A 17,205-nucleotide genomic window follows, 5' to 3' on the forward strand; every position below is an offset into this window, starting at 1 on the left:
ACTGTAAGCGGAAGCTACTAGACTCCAAATAAACTTGGAGTTCTGGCTGCTTTTAGGCCAGGGGTGAGTATGTTTGGCATTTCATCCATGAAGAAAATGTCATGTTCCTCACGTGCAGAACTTCCAGTTCCCTGATGTTCCTTCCTCACAGGGATACTGTGTCGTCCTCCTGCTTTTCAGCAGGACCCTAGAAGCTCCCCCGTCTTTGCTGTAACTAAAGCCTGCCTGTTCTCTAGTATCATTGCTCTGAAGTTAATATACCTTTACGTAAAGAAGATAAATTTAGCCCTGAGTGAGCTCACCATCCCAGAGAGTGAATAACCCTCTTTCATTCATCCAGTGATTCTCAATTCAATGCAGTCCCACTCTTCCATGGAGTTGTTTGTTTACATAAAAGTTTCCTCGCCTAGATAAATTCATGCGTTTATCGCATCTCATTTACAGGAGTCCTGTGGGACAGCAGATAAACATACAAAGTTGCATGCATGCTCACTTACACACATTCAGTGCTTGCACGCATGCTGCAGGATAAATTTATTGGTCTATAAACAGTATTTGATTTACAACACATCAGTAAAAAGACAAATGGTTTTCAAATGTTTGTAATTTTTTTTTAATGGCTCTGGTGCGTTTTTAGTTGATTTATTCTGGCTGTCGGATGCTGATACAATGTTTGCTTACTTAATCCTACATTTTTTGGAAAGGGTTACAAAATAAGGTATTAGAAACAAAAATGTACCCTAAATTTAAAGTGCAACCTTTATTTCAGATAGTACCTATGTGAACTGGATTCAGGTTTTTTAGCTCCATCATTAGTGTCCTACGTTAACATTGAACTATAGTTTAATATAAATGTAATGAAAATAAACCGTGATAAACCCTCTGTTCTGACATGAAATAGATCCTGATTCAATAACTTACCCAGTATCAAAACTCCAAAGCCATGAATTTAGGAGGAGGGGGTGAATAAAAAGAGGGCCCCATGTGTTCCCCCTTCCCCCCCCACCCCCCCGATTATACCTTTCATTTTATTAAATACTACACACCAGAATTACACAAGCTGTGCCAGTGTGCAAAATTTATTGTGAAATATACATTGTTGCTTGGGATGTTATTCAGAAGCATCATTCATGAAATGCACATCAGATAATTACAGGAAGTTATAAGAACAGAACATGTATTTAGCACATTAGAAAGAATCTGATTTAGATTAACCAATCAGGTTTAGTCCATGGATATGTTTGAGGCACTTCTTGGCCAAGATTGCATCATGTTGCTGATGAAAGACCATTACAAATATGAATCCAAGCATGCAAAATGTATTTTAATCATACTTTTTTAAAAAAAGATCTATAAAAATATGAATAGGAGGATTTCTGTGTCCCTTGGACTTTCTGGTTAGTCACTTCACACTATATGTCCTCAGTGGTAAAGCTTCATATATGCTCTGAATGTTTTTGTCAAATGTGATGTGAAATCAAATCTACTTGATATTTTACTACCTTCTTCATGAACACTTAAATCCAAACAAACAGCAAAAAAAAATTCATTTTTTTTTAAACAAGAGACTACCCCCCCCCTTCAACCCACATGAAAAACAATTTGCGTTTAAGTAAATTGTTAACAGAATACTGTATACCCCTCTTGGTAGCAAACATACAGTAACAAAGCTGAAATCTCAAACAAAGGGGAAAACTGAAATAATGCAATTTCTGTACAGCAAGCTGAAAAATATACAACAGCCAGGAATCCTCAGGATAAAATTCACCCACGTGCACTGCACCAATGCTACGTCTATGCACCACTTACATCCCCAAAATAGGGAATCATTTAAATGGCCTATGTGCTGGTGGTCCTCTACACAAGGGTGAGTTCTACCCATATCGTGGGAAGTTTTGCTAGGAAAAGATCTCTTCTTTTCTTTCTCCATGCAAAAAGGGTGGAAACATTCTTTGTTGCATTTAAAAGAACAATTGCTAACTACCATAGATTTCAGGCTCACTTTTATATTGCAAAGGCTGGAATGCTGGACAAGGACAACCAAATTCTCTCTTGTTCGCACCGGTACATCCCTATTGACCTTAATGGGGCTGAAACAGTGTCACTGAGCGAAGGACTTGGTCAGGAAAGTGCAACAAAAAGGGGTATTATTCCAGTGAGAAGGCGCTTTCTCAGTTGCGGGGTGAGGAAAGATTATAGCATGTGACATTATGAGCTTTGAACTGGGCGGGCTGGAAATATCATTAAGCAGCATGGAAACAGCTGTCAGGGTTTGAGGACTTCTTATGCCAGGTGAGGGGAAAGGAGGAGGGGTGATTAGTTGAAGCCAGCACTGGAATCATAGAGAGAAATGCAGGTTCAATCTCTCAAGCTTTACATGTATTTATTTGTTTCGAGTTCAGCCGCTCTGTCAATCTAAATCCACTCTTGAGACCTTTAGGGAGGAGTTGCACCTGGGATAGAAAGAGGTGCTTGTTTCACAGAAGTATTTACTTAGAAAGGATACTGACTGTCACACAGGAAGTATATAACAGAGCCAGGGTCTGAAATTAGATTACCCAAGTCCCTGGCCAGTGCCTTCACCACAAGACTGTCCTTCCTGTTTAGAGCAGGAAGGATGGTCCAGCGGGCGGGGTGCCAGCCTGGGACTCGGCAGACCTCGGCACTAGTCCCTGCTCTGCAGCAGACATCCTGTGTAACTTGGAGCAAGTCACTTTAGTCTCTGTGGAGTCTGTGCCTCGGTTACTCTACTGTAAAATGGGATAATAGCATTTCCCTAGCCTCAAATACTATGGTAATGAAGACCATGTAAGTAGCAGAGATCGTTCTTCTACTGGAGCAGTGGTTCTTGAGATTATATCAGTGTCCCAAGCTATGTAAGCAGTTCTCGGTCAACAGGGTGGCTGAGAGACTTCTGGGCATACACACTGGTGCATTGGTAACTGCATACAATTTACATGTGCCCTCGCACTCTTCTGACATCATCCCCTAGCAGGGACTGCAGCTCCCTACTGTGGCCAGAGGAAGCAGCTTATTTCTTTTCACTGTTTCTGGTAATGGTGAGCTCCTGGGTTGGGTGAAATAAGCAGCAGTGGTTTATAAATACTAAGCCACGCTCTTGTGGCTGTATGCAAAATGTTTTGAGTGATGGTTATGTAAGAAAATATGTGACTACAGCATGAAGCAGAGCTGAAACTGCAGTTTATAAAAACCTAGCACATTGCATTGCTTTCCTTATTGCTGGCTTTATTTTCCAACCAATAAATCCCACTTTTGAGACCTGACTTCTGTGGTGACTCCTAGATGAAAGCAAACAGCTTGACTAAACACAGAAGTCACGCTGGCCCATTAATGACTACTCTAAAGCTTCCATTTTGCTGGGATGAACCATGTATCACTTTCTGATTACATATTACTATGGGATTCCAGATTCTAAGCTGGATAACTTTCCCCTCTCTCTCCTCTGGGAACCAAGAGATTAAAAACTGGTTCAGAAAATATTAAATTTTCCTCACAAAAAACATCACCTGCAGGGATCCTGAGCAGCTTTACCAGAGAAGGAACGCTAGGGCTATGTCTATGCTAGCACTTACTGTGCTATAACTTGTCGCTCAGGGGTGTGAAAAAGCCACCCCCATGAGCGACATAAATTACACTAAGCGCTGTCCACACCGGCGCTTATGCCTGTGGGAGAGCTTCTCCCGCCAACACGGCTACCGCCGCTCGGGGGGCTAGCGTAGTTCAGCTGACGGGAGAGAGCTCTCCCATTAGCTGAGGGCGGTTACGTTAGAGAGCTTATCGTGGCGCTGCTGTAAACTCTCTAGTGTAGCCCTAGCCTAGGTCAGAGATGTCTGCAGACCGGATCTGATGCAGTGTTGTCTTCCTGAGTGTGCAGACAGCCTGAAACAACAGCTGCCTTGCGCCCCAATTCATCCGTAGTCTCCCAATGACGCTCTGCATATCAGCACTATTTCCTCGCTGATCACTTTAGCACAAGAAATGTGAAAAGGGCTGGGAGTGAAGCCTACATATGGGAACTGGGATCTCCCGCAGAGAAGGAAAACAGATGGGGATGAGACAGCAAGAGGAAACCATGGCGTTGCTAAAGAAGAGGGTATTTTCTTACAGAGTGATGCTGGATGTGACAAGAAGGCTCTGAAGCAGTAATGAATGATAAGTAAGAGTTTATTTATTGCACCAAGATGTGGCAATCTAAGAAGTCGGTGGGAGCTGTGCTGTGGATTGAGGGGTGTATTTAGGCCTAAACATGCACCCCAGCCCATGTACCATAATTTAAAATTGAATTTGTCCCTCCTCAGGATGACCCTCTTGCTCTATACGTGCTTCCACTAAGGGTGAAATTCACCACTGTGCACAAGGCCTGTGAATCTGGGCTGTGATTTTTTTTTTTCACACGTAGTCAGCATTTGCCTAACTGCTGTCACTGTGATCAATGAGAATTGCACTATTGACATCAACAGGAGCAAAATCAGGCAAAAACTGAGTGCTTGTGAAAATCCCCCCCGCCCCCTCAACAACCCTTTGTTCTTGGAGATTAGATTTGAACACCATCACTTTTGATCCAAGGCATTTAAAAACGTATGGTGAGCACCTCTAGTGTGCAAGTACAATTTTCAATCTGAGTCTAAAACTAGGAAATATCTGACTGGGAACAGGTTTAGAATCTAATCCTGACTTTTCTGCATGTAAACTCCTATTGAGGTGTATAAAAGCGTGACTCAACCTTTGAGTTATAAACTCATTCTAACACAAATTATACAACCATCCAGTATGCATTGACAAAGACTAACTCCTCAGAATAATATTTCAGTGTTACTTGTGCACATAACAAAATGGACATGTTGTGAAACTAATGAAGCAGGGCTTTAAAAAAAGTGTTCAATTCCTTTGAATTCTCAGATAAACAGAGTATTTCATAAGGTCTTACCAGGGCCCACTGGGACAAAGAGCGAATAGAAAATTTCCATCCTCCACTCCCGAGTCTAACTATTGTTCTGTTTGAGCTATCATCCAAGTTGTTTCATCATATGGTCTGCCAAGGGCAATTTGGAAATTCATTTTAAACTCTTTCCTTTGCTGAGATAGCCCAGCCTGCTAAAGTGTTCATTTTGTTCCTCAGTTCAAGTGTTCATCATTTGGCTACATTTTATGTTAGGCAAAATTTTGAAGGGCCAAATACTAAAGTCTTTATTGAGGGCTCAATTGAGCCTGTGAGGCCCAGTCCTTAGTTGGAGGCTACATAGACCCATTTTGCCCTACCTGGAGCACAAAGAGAAATTTCACCTTAGAGATGCAGCACTTCTCCTGTATGCTGGGTTGCTTTGGGAGAAGTGCTCCCATTGCAGGATCTCTTCAGGGGAGGCAGCCTACTCTCTCCTGTGTATCTGGCCTGCTCCCACACCAGTGCATAGGGGAAGGGGAGGGACCCTACCTCTTGAGGGGTTTCTTATCTGGGAGGTACAGAGCGGGGAGCAATCCCTGTGCTCCAGGAACTGCAGTGATGTTGTGCTGTGCAGGGGCAGAGATTTATACCCCTTCCTCACCCTGCCTCACACAGCCCCACACACCTATGGAGCAGCAGGCCCCATCTGGCCCTTACTTTTTATGTTCAGCTTTACTCAGGCAAACTCCCATTGACTTCAGTGGCAGCTCTCAGTGCCCATTAAGGGAGTCTACCGTCCTCTGTAGCATCCATATATTGGCCATTGCTCGCGGCAGGATGTGACAGGCTAATGGTCTGATCTTGTGTGGCAAATATCTGAGTGTGAAAGAAGGAAATTAAAGGGAAAAGAATGGGATAATTTTTTTTTAAAGGAAGTGAATATTACAAAAAATTTTAAAGGAAACAAGGATTTTTAAAAAAGGAGACTTGAAAGCAGAAAGGGAAGAGGAAAAGGGGGAAAAGCTAAACACATGAAAATGGGATAAAAAAGGAGAGAATGGGAAGGCAGGGAAATTAAGGTCAACAGAAAGTTTTGCTTTGAGGGGAGTGTTTTGTTTGTTCCTTAGAAATCCTAAACAGTAACTATTGAACTAATTTGTAGTAATAAGGACCGGACTCACTGGTTTTCGAGGGAGTCTAGGCCTTGACTCAACTGCAAATTAGTTCACTAGTTCAGAAGCTAAATCCTGTTTATAAAGACAAAATGAGAACTTGCCCCTTGATTGATGAGCAAGATGCTTCTGCTCTCAGCAAAACTGTCCTCCTCTAATGTAGCCATCACTCCCAAACGTCCACATACAGTCTCTCCCCTTTACCTTTTTGGTTTAGCAGATTAAACATACTGGGCCCGACCCTGCAGCCCTCACTCAGAAAACTCCCCTTGAGTTCAGCTTGGGTGTTGTGGCTGAGGAGTGGGCCAGCTGCACTGGGCATAGGATGGGGGTGAAATGTCATGCTGCAGTACACGCCTCAGACCTAGATAGCAGCCACTGCTCTCTCATAAATACGCTCCAGGATGCGATGGATGCTGGCAAAACTGGGCCGGTCAGAAGGCAGCTTGCTCCAGCAAAGGCGCATAAGGTTGTAGAGCTCCAAAGGGCAGTCGTCGGGGCAAGAAAGGACGTTGCCATCTCTTACATAGTAAATCACCTCCTCGTGAGCCATCCCATAATAGGGTTGCATGCCATAGGAGAAAATCTCCCACAGGACCACACCGTAGGCCCACACGTCGGACTCGGTGGTGTAGCGGTTGTAGAATATGGATTCGGGGGGCATCCAGCGAATGGGAATGGCATCATTCTCATTGGCTTTGTAATAGTCTGCTGAATAGATATTCCTCGAGAGGCCAAAGTCTGCAATTTTTACCACTCTATTCTTGCCCACCAAACAATTCCTGGTGGCCAAATCCCGATGCACAAACTTGCGCTCTGAGAGGTACGCCATGCCCGCTGCCACCTGCTTGGCAATGCCGAGCTGATCAGTGCAGCACAGGGCAAGGGGATTGGGATTGGAGAGCCTGATCCTGGCATCAAGGTTACTGTGGCTCAGGCCGCAGAGGTTGTGTGGTGAGCGGGTGCGCAGGTACTCATTGAGATCCCCGTAAGCCATGTATTCGAACAGCAGGCACATGGGTTTCCCAACAGCACACACCCCTGAAAGCAAGAAAATACACCAAGTCAATCTTGTCCCTTTTTTTTGTATAAGGAAGATTTTTAAAAAGCACAGATATAAATTAAGCCCTCAAATCCCCCTGACTTTCTTTGTGCCTTTATTAATCTTCTAATGTTGAACTCCAAGGGGAGGGAAAAAATGTAATGTTCTTGGCTGATTTACTCTGATTCCCCAAAATAAAAAAAATTGGATGCCTTCATTTGATTACGAACCAAATCTTGGTCACATTCATGTTAACAAGGAGTTTTGCCATGGACCCCATCATGCTATAGGTACAGTACAAAGGCAAAACAGACAGTCCCTCCCCCTAAGAACTTACAACCAATATAGTGGAACTCTCATGAACCAAGCTTCTGTGTGCCTTGTGAAAATTCTAATCTTTCCTTGACATTTCTTTATAAACAACTCTATTTTTGCCCAACTCAGGTATGCCTAACAAACTTCTACCGTTTCACCAAATATCTTATGATGTCTATCCTGGAATAAAAGCAAGTCCCCCATGTTAAGACAAATATCTGTGAACCATTTAACATCTTAATTTTGTGTTTTTCCCTTGGGAGTTAGAAACGATTCTTTCAAAGAAATTCATAACCAGCTGAATGAAATGGAGACAAGTACCCAGTACATTTTGATCATATATCTTTTGTATCTTAAAGAAAAAAGCATTGTGATTATGAGACGAGCTAAGTGTCAGATGCAAGAAATGATCAGCAAATATTCACTTTCAAATTCAAAGGAATTATTTAAGGAGGGCCGGGTTTCCTAAACAGCTATTATTCTCAACTGGAACTACTGGATGCTGGGCACTTTTGAAGATCTGGCTCCAGAGTCTTTATTCTGTGTGTATTGGTTTTTTTTTTTCCCCCAACTTTCAATGAATGAAGGAATTATTCAATTAATAGATTTCCAAATTATTCAGTTTTACCAAATAAATAACAATATTAAACCAATTTTAGAGCTGGCCAAAAAGACACGAACATTACCAGTATTCCACTGCTTGCCAGCTACTGAAAACCAGTGCAACCGGCATTAAAATCATACACACTTTGCTTTCTTATAACTGCCATTCAGCACAGTCAATGATATGGCTTATTGTGAAATAAGAAATTCTTGCCAATGACCTAACACTTGTCTCTCGGAGAAAGAACAGACATTTCCCAACGTGATAACATCTGGTTCTAGCAAGAACAAGCAATGTGAAAGGTTTATAGGTCAAATAGTGTTCATTTCCTCACACCCTTGCAATATAAAACCAGTTAATTCCTGTATCTTTGGCCTTTCCAAATTTATCCAATGTGTTAACAATAAACAAAAAGTTGATTCTAGTTTAGGGCACTTCCTGTTCCTCTTTTCTGTGGCTGAAGTACATACGCCAGGTCAGCTTTCATGAAACCAGATTGCCGACAGAATTGATATGACAAAGGCCAAATCTACCTCCAGGGAGTTTACAGAAGAACCATCTGATGGCATTGGTTAATGACCTCTACCACTGCTGAAAGATGACGTTTACAGGGCCAAAATTCTTGTGGTCAGATTTCTTGATGGAAGAATGACACGAGGGGGGCCCCCATTAGCCCACCATGGAGGTGGTGCCCTCTAAGAAGCCCAATAAACTTTTATCAAGCTATTTTCAGACAGTCTGCCAAGGGGAAGGAGGAGAGAGAGAGAGACTATTCTTGTTGTTTCTATTTTTAAAGACTCAATGAGGTACTCAGATGGCTCCCATCACTGTATTGCCTGAATAACAGACAATCTGTGTGCTCAAAATTTGCACCCACCGTTTTGTGCCCACAAAATGAATAACAATTCTGAGTTACTGCATCTCTAGCCAGTTCATTTGTACGTACAGCCAAGTGGAGGTGTAAGCAATAAGATTTTCACCCACATCTTTCAACTGCAAGCTAGGAAAACATGTATGAACTGACCTGTAGTCTCCCTGAGTTTCACCCTGAGTGAATTGACTCTGGTTTCAGTCCAGTTCTTATTGCAAAAATCACCATAATTTGGAACTAACTGGTGTCTGTGTTAAGAGTCTTAGCAAAGAGAGAGAGACTGATGTAAGTGGTGCAGGAACCCCAGTGCAGGATTTGGATCTTATTTACATGGCCATATATGAAAACTAGTCTGCCTCCATGTAACAAAAATGGCATTAGTGCTAAATATTCAAACGTGTGCCAATAGAGAATGCAAAAAACATGCAGTGGCATGTACAAACACCCCTTTTCCCACCCCCACCCCCTAATAACTAGGGCCTTACCAAAAGCAAATTTCAGTTGCCCATTCCTTAATTTGCAATTTCCACATAACTGCAAATCCTGTGTATGCAACCTTAGGTGTTACATTTTTGAAAATTTAGACCCAAAATGACGACAAATGGATTGCTGGAAAGATCATACCCCAAGAGCTTAGCATTTTGTTTTTGTACCTAACAGTTTGACGATATTTGGGTTATCGAATTCTGCCATGAGAGCCGCCTCCCTCTGGAAATCAGCCTGCATGTCTGCCGAAGCTTCTTCCTTTAGCATTTTCACTGCCACCATTGTGAATGGCTCAGAGGGAAGCAATCCAGGAGCCCTAGGAGAGAGAGAATTTCTAAATAGGATTAGAGGTATTGCATGCGCACACACAATGTTAGCCCCATTTCGTGTCAGAAACCACAGACCAAACAAAGCAGGGATTGGGGGAGGACTCTCAAAGCAGTGACCTGCAACTGGAATTATTTTGCAGCCTTGCTGGGCAATCTCCGGAGAGGGCAAGGACTGAAGGAGAATGAAAATCAAACCCACCTCACCTTTTAGAGGTGACTCCTCCTTGGCAGGAGTGTAAGACACATGGTCAGTGTGTGGGAAAGGTAGCACCATTGCTGCCCTTGTTGTGTCTGTTCTGTGGGTGTCTGAGGACTCTAAACCCCCTTTAGTCAGTCCTGCATATTTTGCCAGCTCTACCTTTTGAATATTTTTGAGAGGACAGTAGCATCTGCTGAGCTTTGCTGGCTTACATGCCTGCCCAGGAGCAACTGCTGTAACATGCTATAAATTGAAGATTTCTACAGCTTAGAATCATAGAACTGAAAGGGACCTTGAGAGGTCATCTAGTTCAGTCCCCTGTATTCAAGGCAGGACGAAGTATTATCTAGACCACCCCTGACAGGTGTTTGTCTAACCTGCTCTTAAAAATCCCCAATGATGGAGATTCCACAACCTCCCTAGGCAATTTATTCCAGTGCTTAACTACTCTGACAGTTAGGAAGTTTTTCCTAATGTCCACCCTAAACTGCCCTTGCTGCAATTTAAGCCCATTGCTTCTTGTCCTATCCTCAGATGTTAAGAACAATTTTTCTCCCTCCTCCTTGTAACAACCTTTTATGTACTTGAAAATTGTTATGTCCCCCCTCTGTCTTCTCTTTTCCAGACTAAACAAACCCAATTTTTTTCAATCTTCCCTCATAGGTCATGTTTTCTAGATGTTTAATCATTTTGTTGCTCTTCTCTGGACTTTCTCCAATTTGTTCACATCCTTCTTGAAATGTGGCACCCAGAACTGGACACAATACTCCAGTTGAGGCCTAATCAGCGCAGAGTAGAGCGGAAGAATTACTTCTCATGTCTTGCTTACAACACTCCTGCGAATACACCCCAGGCTGAGGTTTGCTTGGGAGGCTGCATGGCCTGGTAGATGGGCTCCATTCCCAGTTCTGTCACTGACCTGCTTTGGTACTTAAGGAAAATCGCTGTCTTGTCAGCTTAGTAAAGCTACAATAATATTGTTACATAGCCCTTCTCATCTTCAGATCTCAAAGTACTTTACAAAGAAGACCAGTATCATTAACCCCATTTCACAGATAGGGGAAACTGAGGCATGTGGCAGTGATGTATCTTGCCTGGCAGAACCTGGGACCCCTGTCTCTTGAGTCCCAGTCCAGTGCCCAATCCACAAGGCTACATTGAAGCCTTTTTCTGAGTCGAGCCTCTAGCCACCACTGTGATATAAATAATAATCATGAATATTTTTCTTATCCTTGGGGCACTCTTCCCTTAACATTTTTAATTATAGATGCTGGGTCCTGAGCTTGCCAAAGACTTAGGGATGTCAATTCCCAAAGCACAGTAACTTTCCACTCTTTAAACACTGGTCAAACCTATGGGAATGGTGTACGTTTTATTACTTGAGGTAATTCCTACCCATGGAGAGATATGGAAGCCATGCCCTCAGCATTATGTTCCTGGATGTAGCCACCTAATGCCTATAAAAGGAAGCATCCATTTGTGAATTCAGTTACTACACCTGACCCGCTGATCCACCATTGCTTAAGTGTCAGGTTATTTTACTGTTCGGTAGCCATGAGAGGTTCTAGTTTCCGAAGCAAACTTCCAGTTTCCTTTTCACCTATTGCAGACTGATGGCATTGCAACAGATGCACTTGGCTACAGTAAATGTCACATCATTGTCAAATGTCAGAGAATGGGAAAACACCCATCTAAAAAGAAATCTCCCAAGGCAAGCCAGTATTACAGCTGAAAAGTTTGTCTGTCTCCACAATTGCCTTCTTTAGAGCTAAATGCCATTTGTGCCTTCTGGTGAGTATCAGAACTTCCACTATGCTATTGGGGACAATACTCTTTTCACATACCAGTCAGTGGCATATGTTTCAGTGCTTGAGAAAAGGAGGGTATGATCTCTAGTTATTGATAGATAATGCGAGTGTAAGAAAGATAAGGGGGCTCACCTCTTCTGATTAGCATCCAGGGTTCATTACACCTGATCAAAAGCCTAGAAGGGTTTATACGGAACAGAAATAAGACAACACAGGTTTCACATGGTATTCTTTTGAGTGAGAAATTCACTCCTGTGCAGAGGCTGGCAATAGCCTAGGTACCTCTTAAATCCTGAAAGTGTAAATTAAGTGGGATTTAAGCAGTGCATGAGGTTTGCACAAGGGTGAATTTCACGCTGAGCAAGTTCTTAGCAGACAAGTATCTGTTGCAAAAATCACCATGATTTGGAACGAAGTGGTATCTTTAACCGTTTTAGCAGAGAGGTATAGAGACAGAACCCTTTTAATCCACAAAGTGCTCTTTCCAGGGCAGTATTCGAAAACAACTCATTTTGATGTTAAACAGGAGTTCAGTTTCCAGGGCTGAAAACTGGGGGCCTCCTAACCAATAGGTTATTTCCTCCTGGGACCAGGTTGCATCAACTGATGTTTTTGCTAGCACATGTCTCTCCAGTGCTTGGATTAAACGTTATGCTGCCAGTGCACGATGGTGTATGGGATGGAGGAAGCTGTCTATGCCTTCTGCCCACTATGCATCGGAGCAGCACAGGATAGGATATGGTTCTTAGCTGCAGAATTTGGCTCATAGCTGACAACCAGCACAAAGGACTGACCAGTAGTGCAAACAGAGTTACCCACACAGACGGACCCAGGAGCTATGTCTGCCCTTATGGTAGAAAGGTCTTTTGTGCCTGAAGTGCAGTTGTTGACCACGGTCTTAATCCCAGAGTGTTTTAGGCAATCTGTTAGATATGCCGGGCCATGGCCGCCAAGCTCAAACTGAAGAAGGCAGCTGCATGCTGATGGATGTAGAATCATGTGGTTTGAGAGCTATAAAAGGAATACCAGCAATGCATAAGATAATGCTCTTTTATTAGGAGGTCTTGAGGTGGCCCTAGCTTTGCTTGAGCTGGCTACTGATCTTGTTCTTAAGACAGATGTGACGGTAACTTGTTACATCCTCAATTCCCACTGCAGGAGACCGTTCTTAATACAAATGGCAGCCTTTCAGAGGGAGCCAGTAAATAACAGCCAGTCACTTCCTGTCCTGACATGCTGCTTCACCCAAGAATAAGTAAACAGTGAATCAGAATTTTAAGGAAGCCAATTGGCAAAGAGATTATTGGCACTGTGTGTAGAATTATGTTTACAGGGATGAAATATTATACAAGGAGAAATAAGAGGCTTACTAAATTTACTCTGAGGCATCCATTAACATATATAGGGCAGTGAATTTAATTTCCTTTCTGAGAACAGGAAAAGCTTATTTCTCATGTGGTAGCTTGAGCGTTCCATCCAGGTGTGGGTCTGACAGTACTGGAAGCTAACAGAACCATTATTTTTTATCCACCAACTCTGCGCAGCAGTGCCAACTGCGAACCTTTGCCCAGGAAATGCTCGGCTTCTGAGGCATTCTTGATGAAGCTGCCAGGTGAGAGGGTAACGCCAACAATAGGGAGGAAACCCATTCAGAAATCAGGATGGCTGGAGCTTCTCCATCAAGCCAAGTCATTCCCAAAGCACAGGGTCTTTCTATTTTCTGTTCATAAACCTCATGCTCTTTTTTGGTTCTCGTTAAATATCGCTTAAAAACTTTCTGTTAAAAGGAATTGCAAAATGCAGTGAAAATTACATGTGGGAATCTGGAGGGATGAGGATTATTCAGAGGAAACTCACCGTGGATAGAATTCACCCAAGTCAATAGGGCCTATGTAAAGATCTATATACCATTTAAGGCTCACTTAACCCACAGCTTAAGTAGGGTTTGAATTGCCTTGTATAGGTGCCATTCTGTTCAGGTCAACTTCACCACTGGGCAGAGGGATAGCCTATACCCTCAAAATAGAGCTCAAGTGGTCTTAAGTGGGGCATAGTCCTTGTGTTGCCTGTCTGCATAGATGTGAATTTTACCCAGTATGAAATAAAATGATGGGCTATATTCACCAGTGTATCCCAGATGCTTGGTTTAGCTAGGCAAATACACTGGGTGTAGGGCTGCTTTGCCTCATCAGAATGGCACGTGGCATCCGGCGCACAGTTATGAATCTGGTCCCATGTGCTTTGTTGTTGCTTCAAGCTCAACTCCTCTAGTTTAGCCAACAAAGCTAATCGTCAGTCATAAGCTAAGCATCTGTGATTTTGCTGTGTGCCCTTTAAACTGTTATTTTTAACACTGTCTGTATAAATAAATGTGCACTTCCTCCACATCCCTTCAGGGGGACAAAAAAATGCCTCGCATCCATTAGAAGTATTTCCTCGCTCTAACAAATTTAACCTACTACATAATTCATTTCCTAATAAAGTTGTTAATGGTATAACTGACCATGCCAGGGCAGAGCATTACCACACTATTAACTTTTAAATATCTACTCTTGCAACCACAACTTGCAAGAGGAGTCCTTTGACTTAGCCATCAATGAGACTAGTCCCACAAGTCAGGTTTGTGGGTGCATGTCCACGCTGAGGAGCATGTACATTGTTTGTTCATTTAGTTTCTCTCACACAATTCCACATATAACCTCATTAACCAGTCATGTTCCATCCTGCAGAGGTGTCCCAAGTAACAAGCACATCCCTGAAACTAACCGTGAAAAGAGGAAAGGGAGCCAAAATAAATACACACTGCAGCCTTTCCACTTCCTTTCAGCAATTCTGGGGTAGGACTTTCAAAACTTCTCATCACTGGCCTAATCTTACCCCACTGACGGCAATGGGGGTGTTACCACAAACTCCAGAGCAGCCAACGGAGGTGGAGCAAATTCGGAGTTCTTTTGAAATTCCCGCCTGTAAATTGTTGAAAACATTTAGAGAAACCAATACTGGAAAACACTTCAGAGTAATTAATATCCATGAGAACTAGCACTAGGATACTATTTCTATCGTTTTGTCTTCCCTGCTTCACTCGTAACTTACATGAGCCTTTACCTCACTGCTCATGATTTATGGTCTTTCACCTGCAAAGTAGTGACTGCCCTCTCCTCCCATGGAAGTCAACAAACAGGATTGGTTCTTAATTCCTTGAATTCAGAACAGTGCCAGGAGTAAGGCCCTGCAGCTGCACCTGCTCAATGTTCCTGACACCCTGATGAGCCAGCTAGAATGCCTGACGGACCGTCCTGCCTGACTGGCTGAGGAAGCCAGCAGGCCAGTTCTTAAACCCAGCAGCAGCAGTAGCTTGCTGGCTGCTCAAAGCACATGCTCAGGGACTCTCTGCCTCCCTCTGCTTGTGTCTCACCAAGCCCAGCTCCTGCTCTCCTCTTCCATGGCTTCAGTCCAGATCCTACCCTGCACCCAGCCTTGTTCCTGCCTCAGAACCAGCCCTGCTCCTGCTTTCCCTGATTCCTGGTAACCCATTTCTGAGCCTCGGCTCTGATTCCTGACTCTAGTTCTGTCTAGATCCTTGTCTCTGGCATTCAGACTCTGATTCTGGTTCTGACCCTCAGCTCTGATTCCTGATTCTGACTCTGTCTTGGGCATGTGGACTCTGACCACTAGGCCTGACTCCTGCTCTGAGTCTCTATGACCTGGTCTCCTGGCAAATAAGAAAAACTGTCAATTTCAGGAATAAGGACCCGCTAAGCAAGTAAGGGTATTTTTGCAGCAGGATTGGGGCCTAACTGCAAATACAGTAGGGGGGGTAACCACCAGCAAATGTTGGGGTGTTTTTTTTTTTGTTGCTGGCTACCATGTACCAACATCTTAAACAAACATGAAATCCTGGGAAAATTTGAAAATTTCACAATGGACTAGTCACAGGAAAAACCAGCAAAATTCTTACTGTCCTGAATGCATCATAAACTTAGCTGCCACATTCAGCTGGATTAACAGGAATAAGTGAGATACTCTGTCTAATATATAGAAGATGACTATGGACATTTGTGACCATGTTTTACCAAATAACAATTGAAAGTGGGAAACAGGAGTAAATTAGCCTAGTTTTTATCATTTAGTTTTGTCATACTTTCAAACACATTTCATTCTGGTTAGAACAATTAATTTCTCCATGACAGTTGGAATAAACGAACAAATATTTTCCTGCTACCAGAACTCTAGCCAGATGTTAATATCTTCCACGTATCAGTATTAAGGAGCACTTGCTAGCAGGACACTTACCTTGCTTGAAAGACCCTTCCAAACGCTCCTTCTCCGATATCTCTCACGTATTCAATATTGTTTCTTGGATATTCCAGGCTGAGTAATTTAGGATTCAGGAGAAGGGGTATGCGCTGATACATGGGGTTAGGATGAAGTCTGTCCAGTAGGAGCTCCGATGGAAGAGTGGTCAGCGTTGGTGCTTGTGACTCCCTGAAATGATAGATAAGGAAATGATCAGTGGGTTAGAGCATGCCCTGAATACGTGTTCTGCCTCTTTGCTCCCACCATGCCAACATCCTCATTTTCAGCCCTGTATGCTCTTGTGGAACTACATGTAGGAAATGTCTTGGATGGGTGAGTGTGGTGCCCCTTAACACGGGGATATGTGCCTTCCAAGTGTACAATGTATCTGCCTGGGCATTTTGCTACCTCCCCCCTTCTTACCAGTTGTGCACTACCATGTGTCTCATGACATTGTATTGTTTGTTTCTGGGACATTTCCAGTTTGCCTGTTATTTCTAGGGATCTAGGCTAAGTATGTAGGTCTGCCAGGTCGGGGGCCAATCCAGCAGGCCACTGGGTACAGTAGTCGTCCTTCCATGAGCAGTTGCAACAGAACTATCCATGTGAGCCAGGATTGCTCATGTGATTAAGAGTTTGCAGGGCCTCAGTCAGTAATCTGGGGCAACAATATATAGAGAAAGGAGATCTAACACGAGAACCTACAGCAAAAAGGAATGATACCCTGGAAACATTATTCTCACCCCTCAGCAGAGCACTCTGCAAAGTTACACTTTTCAAAAACCAGCATCCCTTCACTTTTTGACAATTGAAGGAATCTAGTGGCTGGAAAAATTCTCTTCTGGCCTGTTCCACAAACTGTTCAGGCTGTTAACCATAAACAGTAGGGTTGGGGCTAAGGAATTTTGCTTTAAGGGCATGAGGGTTTTGAGGAGGGAGAAAACCCACATTATTTTCAACCACATTCATGTCCAGATAACTTCTTATATATTGACTAAAGTCTCACCATTAAGAGTTTTGTAGTGTAATGCTTGGGAACAGAAGAAATTTCATTAAGAGTCTCCTTTTTGTTTTGTTTTTTATTGGAAGTGGGTGGGGCTGGAGTTGCTCCTTTTTAATTCTCTTTGACCACTCAATTCTTAACAATGTCTAAATATCTACTGAATACTTCACATCTAAT

General features: G+C 43.0%; 1 protein-coding gene across 4 annotated transcripts in view; it reads right to left on the reverse strand.

The window, feature by feature from the left end:
• Nucleotides 1-6,439: 6,439 nt before the first annotated feature.
• Nucleotides 6,440-17,205, reverse strand: part of MUSK (muscle associated receptor tyrosine kinase) — an 86,083-nt gene continuing 75,317 nt past the window's right edge. For all 4 annotated transcript variants that reach the window (XM_073346293.1, XM_073346292.1, XM_073346291.1 and 1 more), the window contains 3 exons: nt 16,023-16,214; nt 9,561-9,709; nt 6,440-7,116 (listed from right to left, as the gene is read on the reverse strand). In XM_073346293.1, the coding sequence (XP_073202394.1) occupies nt 6,440-7,116; nt 9,561-9,709; nt 16,023-16,214 (1,018 nt within the window). The remainder of the gene's footprint in view (nt 7,117-9,560; nt 9,710-16,022; nt 16,215-17,205) is intronic.

This window comes from Lepidochelys kempii, chromosome 5, assembly GCF_965140285.1.
Source record: "Lepidochelys kempii isolate rLepKem1 chromosome 5, rLepKem1.hap1, whole genome shotgun sequence".
NCBI lineage: Eukaryota > Metazoa > Chordata > Testudines > Cheloniidae > Lepidochelys > Lepidochelys kempii.